Source organism: Leuresthes tenuis, unplaced genomic scaffold (genome assembly GCF_036924035.1).
Source record: "Leuresthes tenuis unplaced genomic scaffold, fLeuTen1.0.hap1 SCAF_17, whole genome shotgun sequence".
Lineage (NCBI taxonomy): Eukaryota > Metazoa > Chordata > Actinopteri > Atheriniformes > Atherinopsidae > Leuresthes > Leuresthes tenuis.
Window position 1 is genome coordinate 7,464,465 of NW_027325371.1, and position 13,037 is coordinate 7,477,501.

The window sequence follows — 13,037 nt, forward strand, 5'->3', positions numbered from 1 at the left end:
AAAAGGATCAGTGAACAATCACAGACTGAAAAACAGTGCAGAGCTGGCACAGCAAACATAAACAGGATGATCAGCTGAAGCTGCAAAATAAGGCAAAGCATTTTGTCTTTGAAATAATCACAAAAAGGGGCATTTGGTGAGGAAATGTTCACGATGCTTATCAATCTCACCAATCATGCAAATTTGGAATATCAATAACAATGTTTTAAGGGAAGAAACGTTCCAATATTTTGTGGATAAGGTCAGTTAAAAGTGGGCTATCTTTACAGCAGTTGGCAGTAGAAAAATCTCCTTTTTACTAAAGGTTGCCTGAGAACAGAGACATCATGCTGCATAATACATACCAGCTGGATTAAAGCAACAGAAAATCAGATTTAAGCCATCAGTAAATCAGATTTTAAAGATTTTAGACAACACATTCTGCTTTCAGACAAATCTAACAATACTCCTCTGAGCAGCTCTGCCCTGTCAGCTCACCATCATCTGCTCTGAAATTCTGACAAGCAACACTATGTCAAAGCAACAAGCAGTGAAAATGTATCAAATGTTGCAAACAAAATCATCCACCCCCTTTGGCTGCTTGGATTACAAGAGAGACAAATTGTCAGGTAAGCTTTCAAATCTATTACACGAACATGTCAGAGCAGCCAGGCATAGTACAATCCCAGGGCCGTCTGTCATATTAACAAAATTACTCCACGCTGCTGACACACTGACAAGTACAAATTGCTCTAATTAGAAATCAAATGGATAATCCTCTGTACATGAATGCTTTGTGTGTGCATAAAAGATTTCACAGACAATACCTTATCCTGATACTTGAAATGCCGTGTTTGGGGCCATTTTGGTTGATTTGCGCATGCTTAACTTGCTATTTTTAGGCTATGCTGTACTATAAAAACTTAAAGTCTACCTGCAATATGTTTGTTGTTCTGAATACCCCTGGGGATGAGTTTGTTTGTTTCTGCCTCTAATTAAGTGGGATATGTCAGTTGCTCTTGTGACGTTTGCTATTCACAGACAGAGGCTAAACCCATCTATATGCAGACCCACATGTGTTTACCTCTATTTTTACTGTGCCTTACTGTGTTTATACATTTTCTTTCAGGCACGTCATTAAATCACTGTTTTGGCAGAAGCAAAGGGAAAACCTGCTGAAGACATATCACACTTGCAGCCTTAGAACAGCAAGCTTGATAATCACTCCTGCAGCAAGGAGGAACAAGATGTACAAAATTTGTGACATGTGTACTGTATCGTCACAAACACACACACCCACACTGGAGACACTCCAAGCCAGCTCCAAACACAGATTGGAAAAAAGTGTGTAATTCTATCTCGTCCTAAACAGGGCGTCTTGTACCATGTGACAGTCAGTGGATCGAGAGCTGACAAAAACCCTCCCTGTTATGAAAGTAATTCACAGACCCAGATGATACCTGAGCTACTGTAAAGCCCAGATGCATTCTGGGTATGTATTCTGAATAAAAGCAACTTTATTATTTGAAAAAAAAAAGGTTTTAGTTTTACACCATAACAATTAATATACAATTGTTATCAGTGTCCAGTCTTCCGCAACCTAATTCTGTTTACCTGCTGGGTCCACTTGCAGTAATAAGCCGATAGACTAACAGAGGAATCTATGGACAAACATCTCTGCAAAAGGTGAATTATTCCATTAATCGGGATCACAGGGAGGCTTTATGCCAGCGTAGCAGGTGGTAATTCTGCAGAGGGGAACAGAGAGACACAGCCTCTCAGTCAACGCCTGACTCGACTCCTCTCTCATCCCCCTTCATCCAATTATATAACATACCATCACACAATGAACAGGTTGTGTTTGCATGAACCGCCAGAGTCAGGTTCACCTGGGAAAGCTGCACCTCGCAGCAGTCTCAGCACAAACTGCGTGGCTGATTAAAGACGCGTGTGCACCATCTAATGGTCTGCTGCTGTAATTACAACTTTAGAAGCTCTTATTTGTCTTGAGGACCTTTTGATTTTAAAACTGTTCTTTTTTTTTCTTGTTGTTGCTATTTGTTTGTTTACTTTATTTTACTGCCTTTGATGTGGATAGACACAAATTAATTCTACAAATCTATTCACTCTTTGAGCCGGATATAAATTTTATTTTAAGCAAGGTTTTCTGATGGACTCTGATGGAAATAAAACTTTCATATAGTAATATAGTATAGTAATCATAAAAAAAGTATTAGTCATATTAACAAGAGTCTTTAGAATATAAATTCAAAGATTTTGCTCTTTAAATATGGTAATGTCCTTATTGCACACAAATGTTTTAAACTAAATAAAGTTCTTTGATATGTTTGAGCCTTGATTCATTTTCAAAAATGTCTCAGCTCAAAAAAATGCTGTTGTATTGTTTTGTGGATTTTTGTCATTTAATTGTCATTTAATTACTCATTTCATGATACTGATGGATATGTTGTGTCTCTGAGAATCACCCTCTCACAACATCTAAGCTCAGAAGAATCCTTTCAGTCAAATATAATTAATCTTTACTGATAAGTTATCAGCTTACAAAAAAATAGATGTTTAGTGGGGAATATAACTCAATTGTATCTCCTCCAGAGTTGTATGTGTGCTGTCAGGAAAAAATTAATAAAAGAAGAAAAATACATATCACAGATATTGATCAAATCCAGGATATAAAATAGAGGTCTGTGGCGTATTTAGTGACATTTTTAACAAGAAAAAAGGAAGAATGTTATGTGAGTCCATAAACCTCCAATTCATCCTTGTACATTAAGTAACCACAGGCACAATGACGGGGGCATGTTAGATAAAAATAAAAAAAATAAAATAAATACTGCATTTGCTCCCATAGTATAACAGTTTGTCTTTCTTGGGGAGTGAATAAGTGAAATTTAATTTGCTGCATATGCTCTATTTCTCACATAGGCCAAGTATATATAAATAAATGGAGACTACTATACTGACAGCAGAGCAACGGAAATTATGATAAAGGTGACATTCATCGATTCATTCCAGTAGATGGCAGCCTTTTGTTACATTTGGACCTGTGAGAGAGGCTCATCCCATGTTGGATGAAGATAAAAGCTTCCCTATTGGGGGCTGAAAATGAGACTAAGGTGGTCATAAATGATGAAGGCAAATTTAACACGAAAAGACATCGACTAGTTGGATAAGTCACTTTCAAAAGGATCAAGAAGCCTGCAAGATAACAGAAAGAAAACGTGTTTAAAGATGACTGAGAGGATGAAAGAAAAAATGACAGGATATTTCTGAAAAGGTAAGCACAGTTGGATTGTTTCTAAACTTTTATATGGCGATTTCAGAGAGGTATATCTCAGAAAAAGACAAGTATCCATGAATGATAGTATGCTATGTTTGTGTGTGTGTGTGACTAATTGAGGAGCTAAGTGTAGAATGGGGTGCTGGAGATGTAGCAGGTGGAAGACATGGTGAAGGCAGAGACAGAGGAGGACATGGCAGTAGGGCAGTGATTTAATTAGCACCCTCTACCCCCTCCAGCCCTTCACTCATAGCATCAATAATGCATGGCCCCTTGTTTCCACTGCCATAATTAATCCTCTCTTACTATAATTAAAAGCCAAAAATCCCACAAGACGGTTCAGCTTGGCCAGGCAAGGGGTAGGGTTGGCACGGGAACTGATGAAAAACTCTAGAGCATCACACTCACCCTGTAGACGGACAGATCGACATATAGACGTGAAGACAGAGAGATCAAGAGCCGACCAAACTCTATCACAGACGTGGCGAATGAGGCATGAAAGCAAGCTGAAACACAAGGTAAATTAATGTAAGAGACTGAATTGCTCCTTGAAATGCTGTGGATGAGGTAGAAAGTGAGGGAAGAGCCAGGCAAGTACACTTCTACCAGCCCAAGAACAGAGGATGGATGTACAAGCAATATGCACACACATACTTACAGAGGCATCCTGCTCCCAGATGAGGTTTGTCTCTGTTGCAGCCAAGCCAGACGAGAGGGAGAGGTGGAGCTTTCTGATGCTGCAATTAGGACCACACTGTCTGGGCGAGCAAACAAGAATGAATATTTCAGTCCGGAGATCTCCATGGGTACCTATGGTGGGGGCCTGGCACACCTACAGGCACACATACAGACATCCACACGCACATAGACAGATAGACAGTTTACAGAAGCTGCCAGAATTATTCACCTCCCAATCGCAGATGCCACAATTATCACATCGGTATCATTGCGTAAACGATGCCAACTGTTATGCTAGTTGAACTATTGTACAAGGTTTACAATATGAGTATGAATATGCATCAGTAGAGGTAATGTTAGTGTGTAGCTGATGCTTTCTTCTTTGTGAAAATAGGTCCAATGAGCATCTAAGCTTGGCCACATGCCAGAAAGCAGCACAGTTGGGGGAGCAGAGGTCACCTCTCAGCCTTAATTTCTTCTCCTGTGTCTTTACCCCGCCTGCCTCCTCTTCCACAACATGAAGCACTCACCTCGCTCAGTCACCTCTTCAGCAATTTTAAGCAGCGTCTCACTCCAGAAGCTCTGCTGTGCAGGTCCTCCTCACAGCACACATTGCAGATCTTGTACAGTAGGAGCACTCCCTCTGGTGTGGGTTCATTGCGGATGCTCCGCACAGCCCTCCTCCTGCCCCGCCGTCCTCAGCCCCATCTCCACTTGATTTATCGCCCTAAAATACCACTGCACTAATTAGTCAAGTAATTAATTAATAGGCATTTGCATTTGTGCATATGCAATTAGGGGGCTGGAGAGAGGAGTGTGCAGATGGGGTCCGGGAGTCTGGTGGGGGGTGGAAGGGGTCCTGTGTGTGTGTGTGTGTGTGTGTGTGTGTGTGTGCGTGCGTAAGTGTGTATTTCTGTGTGCCATATCTCTTATTTGAGCCAGCAGAAGTTTGCACTTCTTCCAGAAAGACAAGTGAAGTGCAGGTCATCACCTCGGACTCTGACAGAGAGAAAAGGAGGAAGGGAGGCGGGAGATGACAAAGATGGGGGGTGTGGCTTGATGACTTTGAAAGGATACTGGGTGTCATTTGACCACTGAGGATGAGGAGTGATGGAAATTTTGAAATCTTAAAGGGAAACAGCTTCAGTTTTGCATTTTGATTAAATGCGCTGTAAGCGAAAAAGCACAGCAGGTGGTCTTCGCTTAGACTAATCCGAACACAAACTGGATGCAAAGTCGTTCTAAAATGCCATAATTCTAAACCGGTGTGTTTTATTATCAGATCAAAGTCTCCCTGATTGGAGTCGCCTTGTTCCCAGCGGTGGCTAAAGCCGTGCTGTTGACATTTACCATTTATTTTGGCAAGGTGAGCTGAAGGTTGTTTGTGACTTGTTGAGAGACAAACACTCACCCCCCCTTGAACACAGCTCTTACAGCCACTTTCCCTCCACAGTGCAGCTGAGGTAGAATAGGGCAGCAATTTGGCTGCTGGTGAAGCTGGATTCCTCTCTGCACACACAGACATGCTGACATGATCATGCCACTGTGGTTTGGGGTAGTGCCAGGTTATCATCCCCTAATCTCATAAGGGATGAGACACATTAGTGAATGTGCAGCACAACGGTTCCCTTGTCACAGCTGCCACACTACTGGTGAGCCCAGGGATGACCCTGCAAACTCCCAAACAGTCCCTAAGTTGCATCTGTGGAGGAGATGTAGGGGTGATCCAGGCCCAAGGACATGATGAGACTCTATCAGCTATTTTTCATTCTCCACGTCCCCGTTCCCTCAGCCTTGTGGGTCTCTTTGTGCCAACTTGGACTTGGTGGTCATCAAGCTCATTTCTCCCACATTAACTTCACTAATGCTTTCTAAATAGAGATCTCTGAGCTGGGGTGGACACAATGTGGTAAATCAGACATACTGGAAGGACCTGGATGCTAGTGACGAGTAATTCTTGCATCTCCATCTCTTGTGTGCCAACATGCCTCCTCCTAAATCCTGGGCACCTCTGCCAACTCCAACCAGCATCAATTCCCTGTCATCAATGCTACACCCCCTCTTCCTCCTCATTTTTCATACATCCCTAGTGGGCACACACACCTGGGTCTCACACTCTCCCTGTGTATGCCTCTCTGATGCTCTCCCCTGCAGGCGCCCCTCACTCAGCATCGCATGCAGAAAATACAAGCAGCATCTCTCGGATCCATCTACTGGTAAACATTTGATCTTCACACACAAAGACACACACACACACACACACCATGTGTGCAGCGTTCGCCTATGTAATATTATAGGTTTTAATCAGATTCATTTAAGGATTTGGCAAGTGGGTCATCTGCACCCAGTGTTGGGCCCACAAGAGTCAGAACAAATCACAATTGGTTTTGGTTTTCGTTCCTCTGAATACATGGAAGCATAATTTGATCCAATTAAGTAAATAAATAAACAATATGCCTTCTGTTCTGCGGCCTTAATGCACTTATAATGCATCCCCATCCCCCTACTCCCACTCAGGCATGAACCAGAGATATGATGGAGGATAAACCACAACTAAACCCAGTTCACCCCCTGTTCATTTGGTGAAGAGTTGATTGGTGTAATTTTATAAGAGGTTTAACACAGTATCGTTGGATTATCTTTCCACACTGAAAACTTGTGCATGAGGATGAATAATTGCTTGTTTGGATGATTTTATAGCAGCACTCTGTTGGCTTGAGGTCATAGCTTATTTACAGTAATATCACTTAAGCATATTTCGATACCTCATGGGAGACTCTGAGGTTGATCACTACCTCTGCCGTGAGTCAGTGTGGCTGATAATATACATTGACCTTACCATACTTGCCTGCATTTATGTCTTTTAATTGCATCTTCTTCGTTTGTGCAGCTTCCCTCTCATTTGTCGGCCATTAACTCCTGAGTTTGGCAGGTGAATAAGAAATTGTGATTTTAAAAAGTGCCCTTCATGTCTTGAAGCAGCATCCCAGGTCAACAATGATGACTTTTGTTGTTCCTCCATTTCATTTCTTCCTTTCTCTTCTGTTTTCCTCCTTTTTTCTGGCTGTGTGAGCGCTACCGCGGTGACAGATGGCGGAGCCCTCCTCCTCCTTCTCCCCCACCGCCACCTCCACCTCCTCCTCCTCTCTCTCTCTTTCCCTCTTTCTCTCTGTGTGTCTCTCTTCCCCCGGGAGGGCAAATCTCTCCGAATGCGGGCGCATGTCAATCACCGGGCTCTCATGTGATGGCTCTTGCCGGTGACGTGCCAGCCATATGGGCGCTGGCATCACAGCCTTAGCTGGTATGTAACCCCGTCCCCGGTAGCTCACGATTGCCATACGCGCACTCACACACACACATTCACACATACATACATATACACACGTGCATACATGCTCACTTACTCCCTCACACATATACACACAGACAGACCAAGACGCCCGAGCTCCGGTTATTCGAGTGCGCGCGCCGGGAGAGAAGGACCACTGAACGAACCACCGGTATCAGTGAAAGACTGCCGCGCGCTTCCTGCACCTGTACGCTGACAGAGAGCGGTGGTTCGCTCGCTCTTGTGTCCCTGAAGATGGTCTGAAAGTAAATCGCGTTTTTTTCGCCTCCTTACCACTGTGACGAGCGCGAGCCGAGGTAAGTTGGAACACCTTAGAGTAAAAAAAAAATTAAAAAACAAAAAATATATAAAGGATGCGAAAGGTGGCCGTTCAAAATGGAGGAGAAAAATTCATCTAATTAACAGATCAAAGTATGCTTTTTTTACAATCAGTGATCCCTGTTGTCCCGATATAGCTTTAATGGATTGTTGTAGTGATTTAAAACACACAGATCGCTTACAATTTGTATTGTAGAAGGTGAATTTAGTGGCATGAATCCATATGGACATGTCAGTGTTTGACTTTGGTCTACATAGTCTCATATATATCCATGACATACAGAGTCTTTAAAATTGTAGGCTTAAAGCATGGCTGTGGTACACTCTGAACCCCGTTTTCACAAATCTGTCATGTAGCTCCATATTAATGTGGCATTTCAATGTTTGCCACCTTAATGGGTTTCATTAGGATGCACAAGCAGCTCCTTACCCTCTCTCGCCCCGCTTGCCCTTCAACTTCTGACATCCAAATCTAACTGGATTATAAAAGATAAGATTTAAAAAAAAAAACTCGAATCGAGAGGCAAGCGTGTCCCCGTCCCAATTTCCTTCTTCCTGGATCATATACAGAGTAAGCAGTCCTGAGGAATGGAATAGCCTCTGATATCAGCGCGCTGTAAATAGATCTTATCGGACACTGACTTGATTCAGAGATTCCTGCGTTTGGACATTAAATATGAGAAACAAAAGACAACGCGTGTGACAAATATGAATTTCCCTGGATTTTTTTTTAGATCAGCTCCTCTATCTCAACCAAGGACGTCCTGGTGCTTAATGGGAGATTTATTGATGATTTTGTCGATGATTTGCACGTTCAGTCTCGGAGCAAATGAAAGGGTGGGACAACGCCATTGACTGTGACAGGCAGTCTGCAGTGTGATTTATCTCTGTTTGTCTAGTTTTATCTTCAGCAGTCTCAGTCGCCATAACATTATTCAAAACACGCAGGAGTGAATTGAGGGTTTTGCAAGATGCGTCTCACGAGTTTTTATTTTTAACGAGAGCTAAAGGGATACAAGCGATTTCCATTTGTTAAAGGGTTACCCGCCGACTAAAAAAAGTGCTTTGAAATCATGCACTCGTGCATTCTGAATTATGTGTGAAATCTATTTCGTGTAAGCTGCACGCTCTGTTAATTAAACGTTGTTGTGTTTTTTTGGTCTAATTGCGCAAACCTCCTGAGCCTGAGATTTAAAAAATAGATTTTGCCCCTGGCACACCCCCAGAGATAATTAACCAACCATCACAGCCTACCTTACCACGAGCTGCCAGTCTTGCTGCTGCTGCACAATAATAATAGCTGGGAAGTGGAACACGTTAGGAAGAAAGCCAATGGACGCTTATTGAACCTGTCCCTTCGACTCTTCGCATTCCTTATTCTGTGATGGGACCGTATCTGCTAATCAAGTGGTAGGATGATCAATTTATCTTAGATTTTCAGCTTTTGTGATCGTGCATGTTTACTTAATGGTTCATTGTTAAAATGCAGTGGTGGTTCAGTGTAATTAGCATTTTTGTGTCTTTGCAGTTACTTATGAATTCTTCACCAATTAACCAACAAATTATACAATTTCTATTTAATTTGGTTTTTTTTGTTTGTTTGTTTTGCTTGTTTTTTTAGACCTGAATTATTCTCATAAATATTTCTTAAAGGTATAAAACTCAAAACCCATTTTCAACTTGAGTTGGTTTAATAGTAACGAGAAACGGAGCTCCTATCGGTCAATCATTTCAATAAAATCCCGTCTGCCTGCTCTGAGGAGAGGTGCGTTGTGAGGATGGATAGTGCTGGAATGCAGCCAGAAGTGGGCGTCAGGAGGAGTGAAAGTGGGGACCCCCGTGGGACCTGTAATGTGGCCCCTGCCGTTGGGACCCGCTGCGAGAGGACGCGACAGGGCACACAGATGACAGCAGGGAATTAAATGAGTATCCGTGTGGCTACAATCCTGGAAAGTTGTAGGAACTGATTTCTTTCTGTATACTTTTTTTATCCACATTTCAAATTTTTGTCCTGTTGATGAAAATGTTAACATCTTAATTGGAACATTCCTGTGAGCCCAAGATTTTACTCGGTGAAGTGCGTAATAGCTCAAGCTTTTGCGGCTGTGTAATTTGTGATGGAGCTGGAAATTTTACCACTGTTACGCAGCCATAACCATACTGTGTCTGTCATGTCCTTGAGAGCTCTGATTTTTTATTTGTTTCTCATCTCCTTGTAGATCCAAAATGTTGACGAGGCTTTTCAGTGACCCATCGCTACTTCCCGAAGTACAAAAATACGCTGCCTGGGCGGAAGACAGCGACGACGAGGATGACAAGATGAAAGATGAAGATCAGGACACCCAGGACGACACGGAGGCCTCCGACATGAGGGGAGACAGTCGGACGCAGTCCGAGCATGCGGGGGAAGACGATGATGACGAAGAGTTGGAGGAAGAGGACGACGGGGAGGATACAGAGGGTGACAGGCCCAAGAAAAGGGGCCCCAAGAAACGTAAAATGACCCAGGCCCGGATCGAGCGCTCCAAGCTGAGGCGGGTAAAGGCTAACGCTAGAGAGCGGACCCGCATGCACGACCTGAACTCTGCGCTGGACAATCTGCGTAAAGTGGTGCCCTGTTACTCTAAAACGCAAAAACTGTCTAAAATCGAGACGCTGCGGCTGGCCAAAAACTATATCTGGGCCCTGTCGGAGATACTGCGCTCGGGAAAAAGGCCTGACCTTGTGGCCTATGTCCAGACGCTCTGTAAGGGACTATCCCAGCCCACGACCAACCTGGTGGCGGGATGTCTACAGCTGAACTCCCGCAACTTCCTCACTGAGCAGCAGTGTCAGGAGGGGGGCAGGTATGGGTCTGGCTCATTCTCCATGCATTCTTACCCATACCAGTGCGCGCGTCTGTCAAGCCCCCACTGCCAACCGGGCTCAAACTCGCATCCGCTGAGGACGCACGGTTATTGCTCGACTTACGACTCACTGTATGGTGGGAGCGGATCCCCGGAGTATAACAGCCCTGAGTATGAAGCGCCACTCAGTCCACCCCTGTGCATCAATGGCAACTTTTCCCTGAAGCACCAAGGCTCCGCTTCCCCCGACAACGAGAAAGGGTACCACTACTCTATGCATTACTCCGGCCTGCCTGGCTCTAGACCCAGCGGCGCCCCCAACCTGGTGTTTGGCTCTTCAGGGGCTCGGAGCGGCATTCACTCTGAAAACGTCCTGCCTTACCACGACATGCACTTACACCACGACCGGGCCCCCGTGTATGATGAACTCAACGCGTTTTTTCACAATTAAAAGAGAAGCCCATCGTGCGTCCCCTTGCTATCAACAATCTATCTACGTCACACTTTTGGACAAGCTTACCCGCCAGGATTTAGGCTTTTTTTTCACTCGTTATCATTAGTGTCTTTCCTTTTAATTTGTTCAGTCTAAAACTGTTTGTCAGGGATGTAGTGGAGGGTAAACCAACTTACCCACAATCTTGTTTTGCGCAATAAAAGCTAATCATCTTTCGAGGGTGATATAAGTCTCTAGGGGATCAGGCGACTATGGGATCTGAAATTGTTAATATTTTTCATGTGTGACTTGTGTTTGTATCGGTGGTTGTTTGCATTCGGAAGTTTAACCACTTCCTCATATCCCACTACATCACTGGCTACCGCTACATCCTGACATTGATGGGGATTTTCCGGTGAAATTGGAAATACAACAAAAGAAAAAAAGGCAAATCGTATATACTTGCTTGAAAAAGAACCTAAAGGAATTAAGAGGGAAATGCTGAACTTAGAAAATGTGCTTGTTGGGCTGTTTTCGAATCATTTATTTGACAGTGAAATCAGTCGTTTCGCATCTATGCAAAACCCAATGAGACCACAGAACGAGGGAGCAAGGCCCAGAGTGACACTGTATGCTTCATCAGCACTGTTGCTGCGCGCGCGCGCACACACACGCACACGCACACACACAAACACACACACACACTGAACTTAACATCCAACAAATCTGACAAAAATGTTCTGGCCAAGATCTTCAGTTTGTTAAAAGAAAGATACACCAGAATCAGACACGATCTTATTAAAATTTTCATTTTTATTTATCTATATTCTTCTGTTGTTCAAACTGAGACATTGACTGTATTTTGATTTCAGGTTACATTTTGATTGAACCATTTTTACTTGTAATCTGCCATTCTGAATCAGTTAATCATCATCATTATTTTTATTATTATTGTTATTGTTATTATTATTATTATTATTATTATTATTATTATTATTGCACGTATTTATTGTGTTGTTTTTTGTAATTAATGTTCATAGTCTTTGGAAATGAAGGGAACCATTTGTTGCTGAGCATTGTTTTTTCTTTTTCTAAAAAATGAAATTCAAGTCTTTAACCTTTGTATTCAACCAACTGTGTGGTAAAATAAAACAACAACAAATGAGACTGTCTTACTGGGTTTTTTGAACGCTTGCTGCACACGCAACATTGCTTTTCTATCGAAATGAAACGGCTTTGCTTTCTTAGAAGTGTAGTTTAGTCCCCTCAGAGCAGCACAGCCCGCAGCACTGGACTGTGAGTCGACCAGGCCTGGTGCCACAACCTGCAGGAGCTCCTCGGAGCCTCGGGGCCTTTATCTTATAAAAATAGGACAAGAGTGGGGGGTGTTGGGGACAAAACAGTGTTGCAGTTATTCCCGATGAGATTAAATGGTGCCAATGCGTCAATTTTGGATTGGCGGCTCAAAATTTCAAATCTGTCTTCAAAATTGATCTGAGTGTAGGACTTCAACAGATGTGATGTGGACATTTGGCTTTAGTAAAAAACAAAAATCACCAAGCTTGAGCGTTATGATGAACATATATAAAAATAATGCAGATTAATTTGCGGTAAGCATAGATTTAAGGTCTTCCGTATATTCAACTGGAAAATTTAGCATCAAGTTAGGACAGAGGAAAGAAATCTGTTTCAGAACCATGGAGAGCTCGTTTACCTGCCGAGTGATCGAGGAGGTGTGCTAATGGGCTTTTCAACCAATTTTTAGATGGTTAATGCATGAAAGAAGAACACATTCAGCAGGTCTATTAGCTTCATGTCATATCTCCTAGGTGTGATGCACCGAGGAGTCTGTTCACCAAATCTAATATACCGTGTTTAATTTAGATAGTTCTTCAACGCCAACTCCTAATTCTGTTTTTAATTCTCTAGTCGAAATGATGGATTTTGCAGTATATGACTCATCAGAGAGGGAACAAAGCTTTGAGAGCAGCACAAAAAATGCAGATACTCCACACATTCAATAAGCTGTGACCTTCAGCATTTACAGCTTAACTTCAGTTATGAAGCCACTTCACTTGCTACTTTAAACACAAATAACAGATTTACTATATTGCATTTTCACAAGGATAAGGTAGC

The 13,037-nt window shown here is 42.8% G+C and overlaps 1 protein-coding gene and 1 long non-coding RNA gene across 4 annotated transcripts; both read left to right on the forward strand.

Moving 5' to 3' along the window:
- Positions 1-3,188: 3,188 nt before the first annotated feature.
- On the forward strand, positions 3,189-7,326 carry LOC140273807 (uncharacterized). Of its 2 annotated transcripts, XR_011908063.1 has the most exons (4): positions 3,189-3,274; positions 6,110-6,171; positions 6,846-6,887; positions 7,046-7,326. It is a non-coding gene; the product is annotated as an uncharacterized lncRNA (long non-coding RNA). The 2 variants fall into 2 exon arrangements; XR_011908062.1 differs by having other exon boundaries at positions 6,846-7,326.
- Positions 7,327-7,433: 107 nt separating this feature from the next.
- Positions 7,434-12,066, forward strand: LOC140273806 (neurogenic differentiation factor 2-like). 2 transcript variants are annotated; one of them, XM_072369471.1, is made up of 2 exons: positions 7,434-7,600; positions 9,842-12,066. In XM_072369471.1, exon 2 carries the CDS (start codon positions 9,849-9,851, stop codon positions 10,917-10,919), a length of 1,071 nt encoding a protein of 356 aa, XP_072225572.1. In that variant the 5' UTR covers positions 7,434-7,600; positions 9,842-9,848; the 3' UTR covers positions 10,920-12,066. The 2 variants fall into 2 exon arrangements, with proteins under 2 accessions (XP_072225572.1, XP_072225573.1); XM_072369472.1 differs by lacking the exon at positions 7,434-7,600 and adding an exon at positions 7,607-9,032.
- Positions 12,067-13,037: the final 971 nt, after the last annotated feature.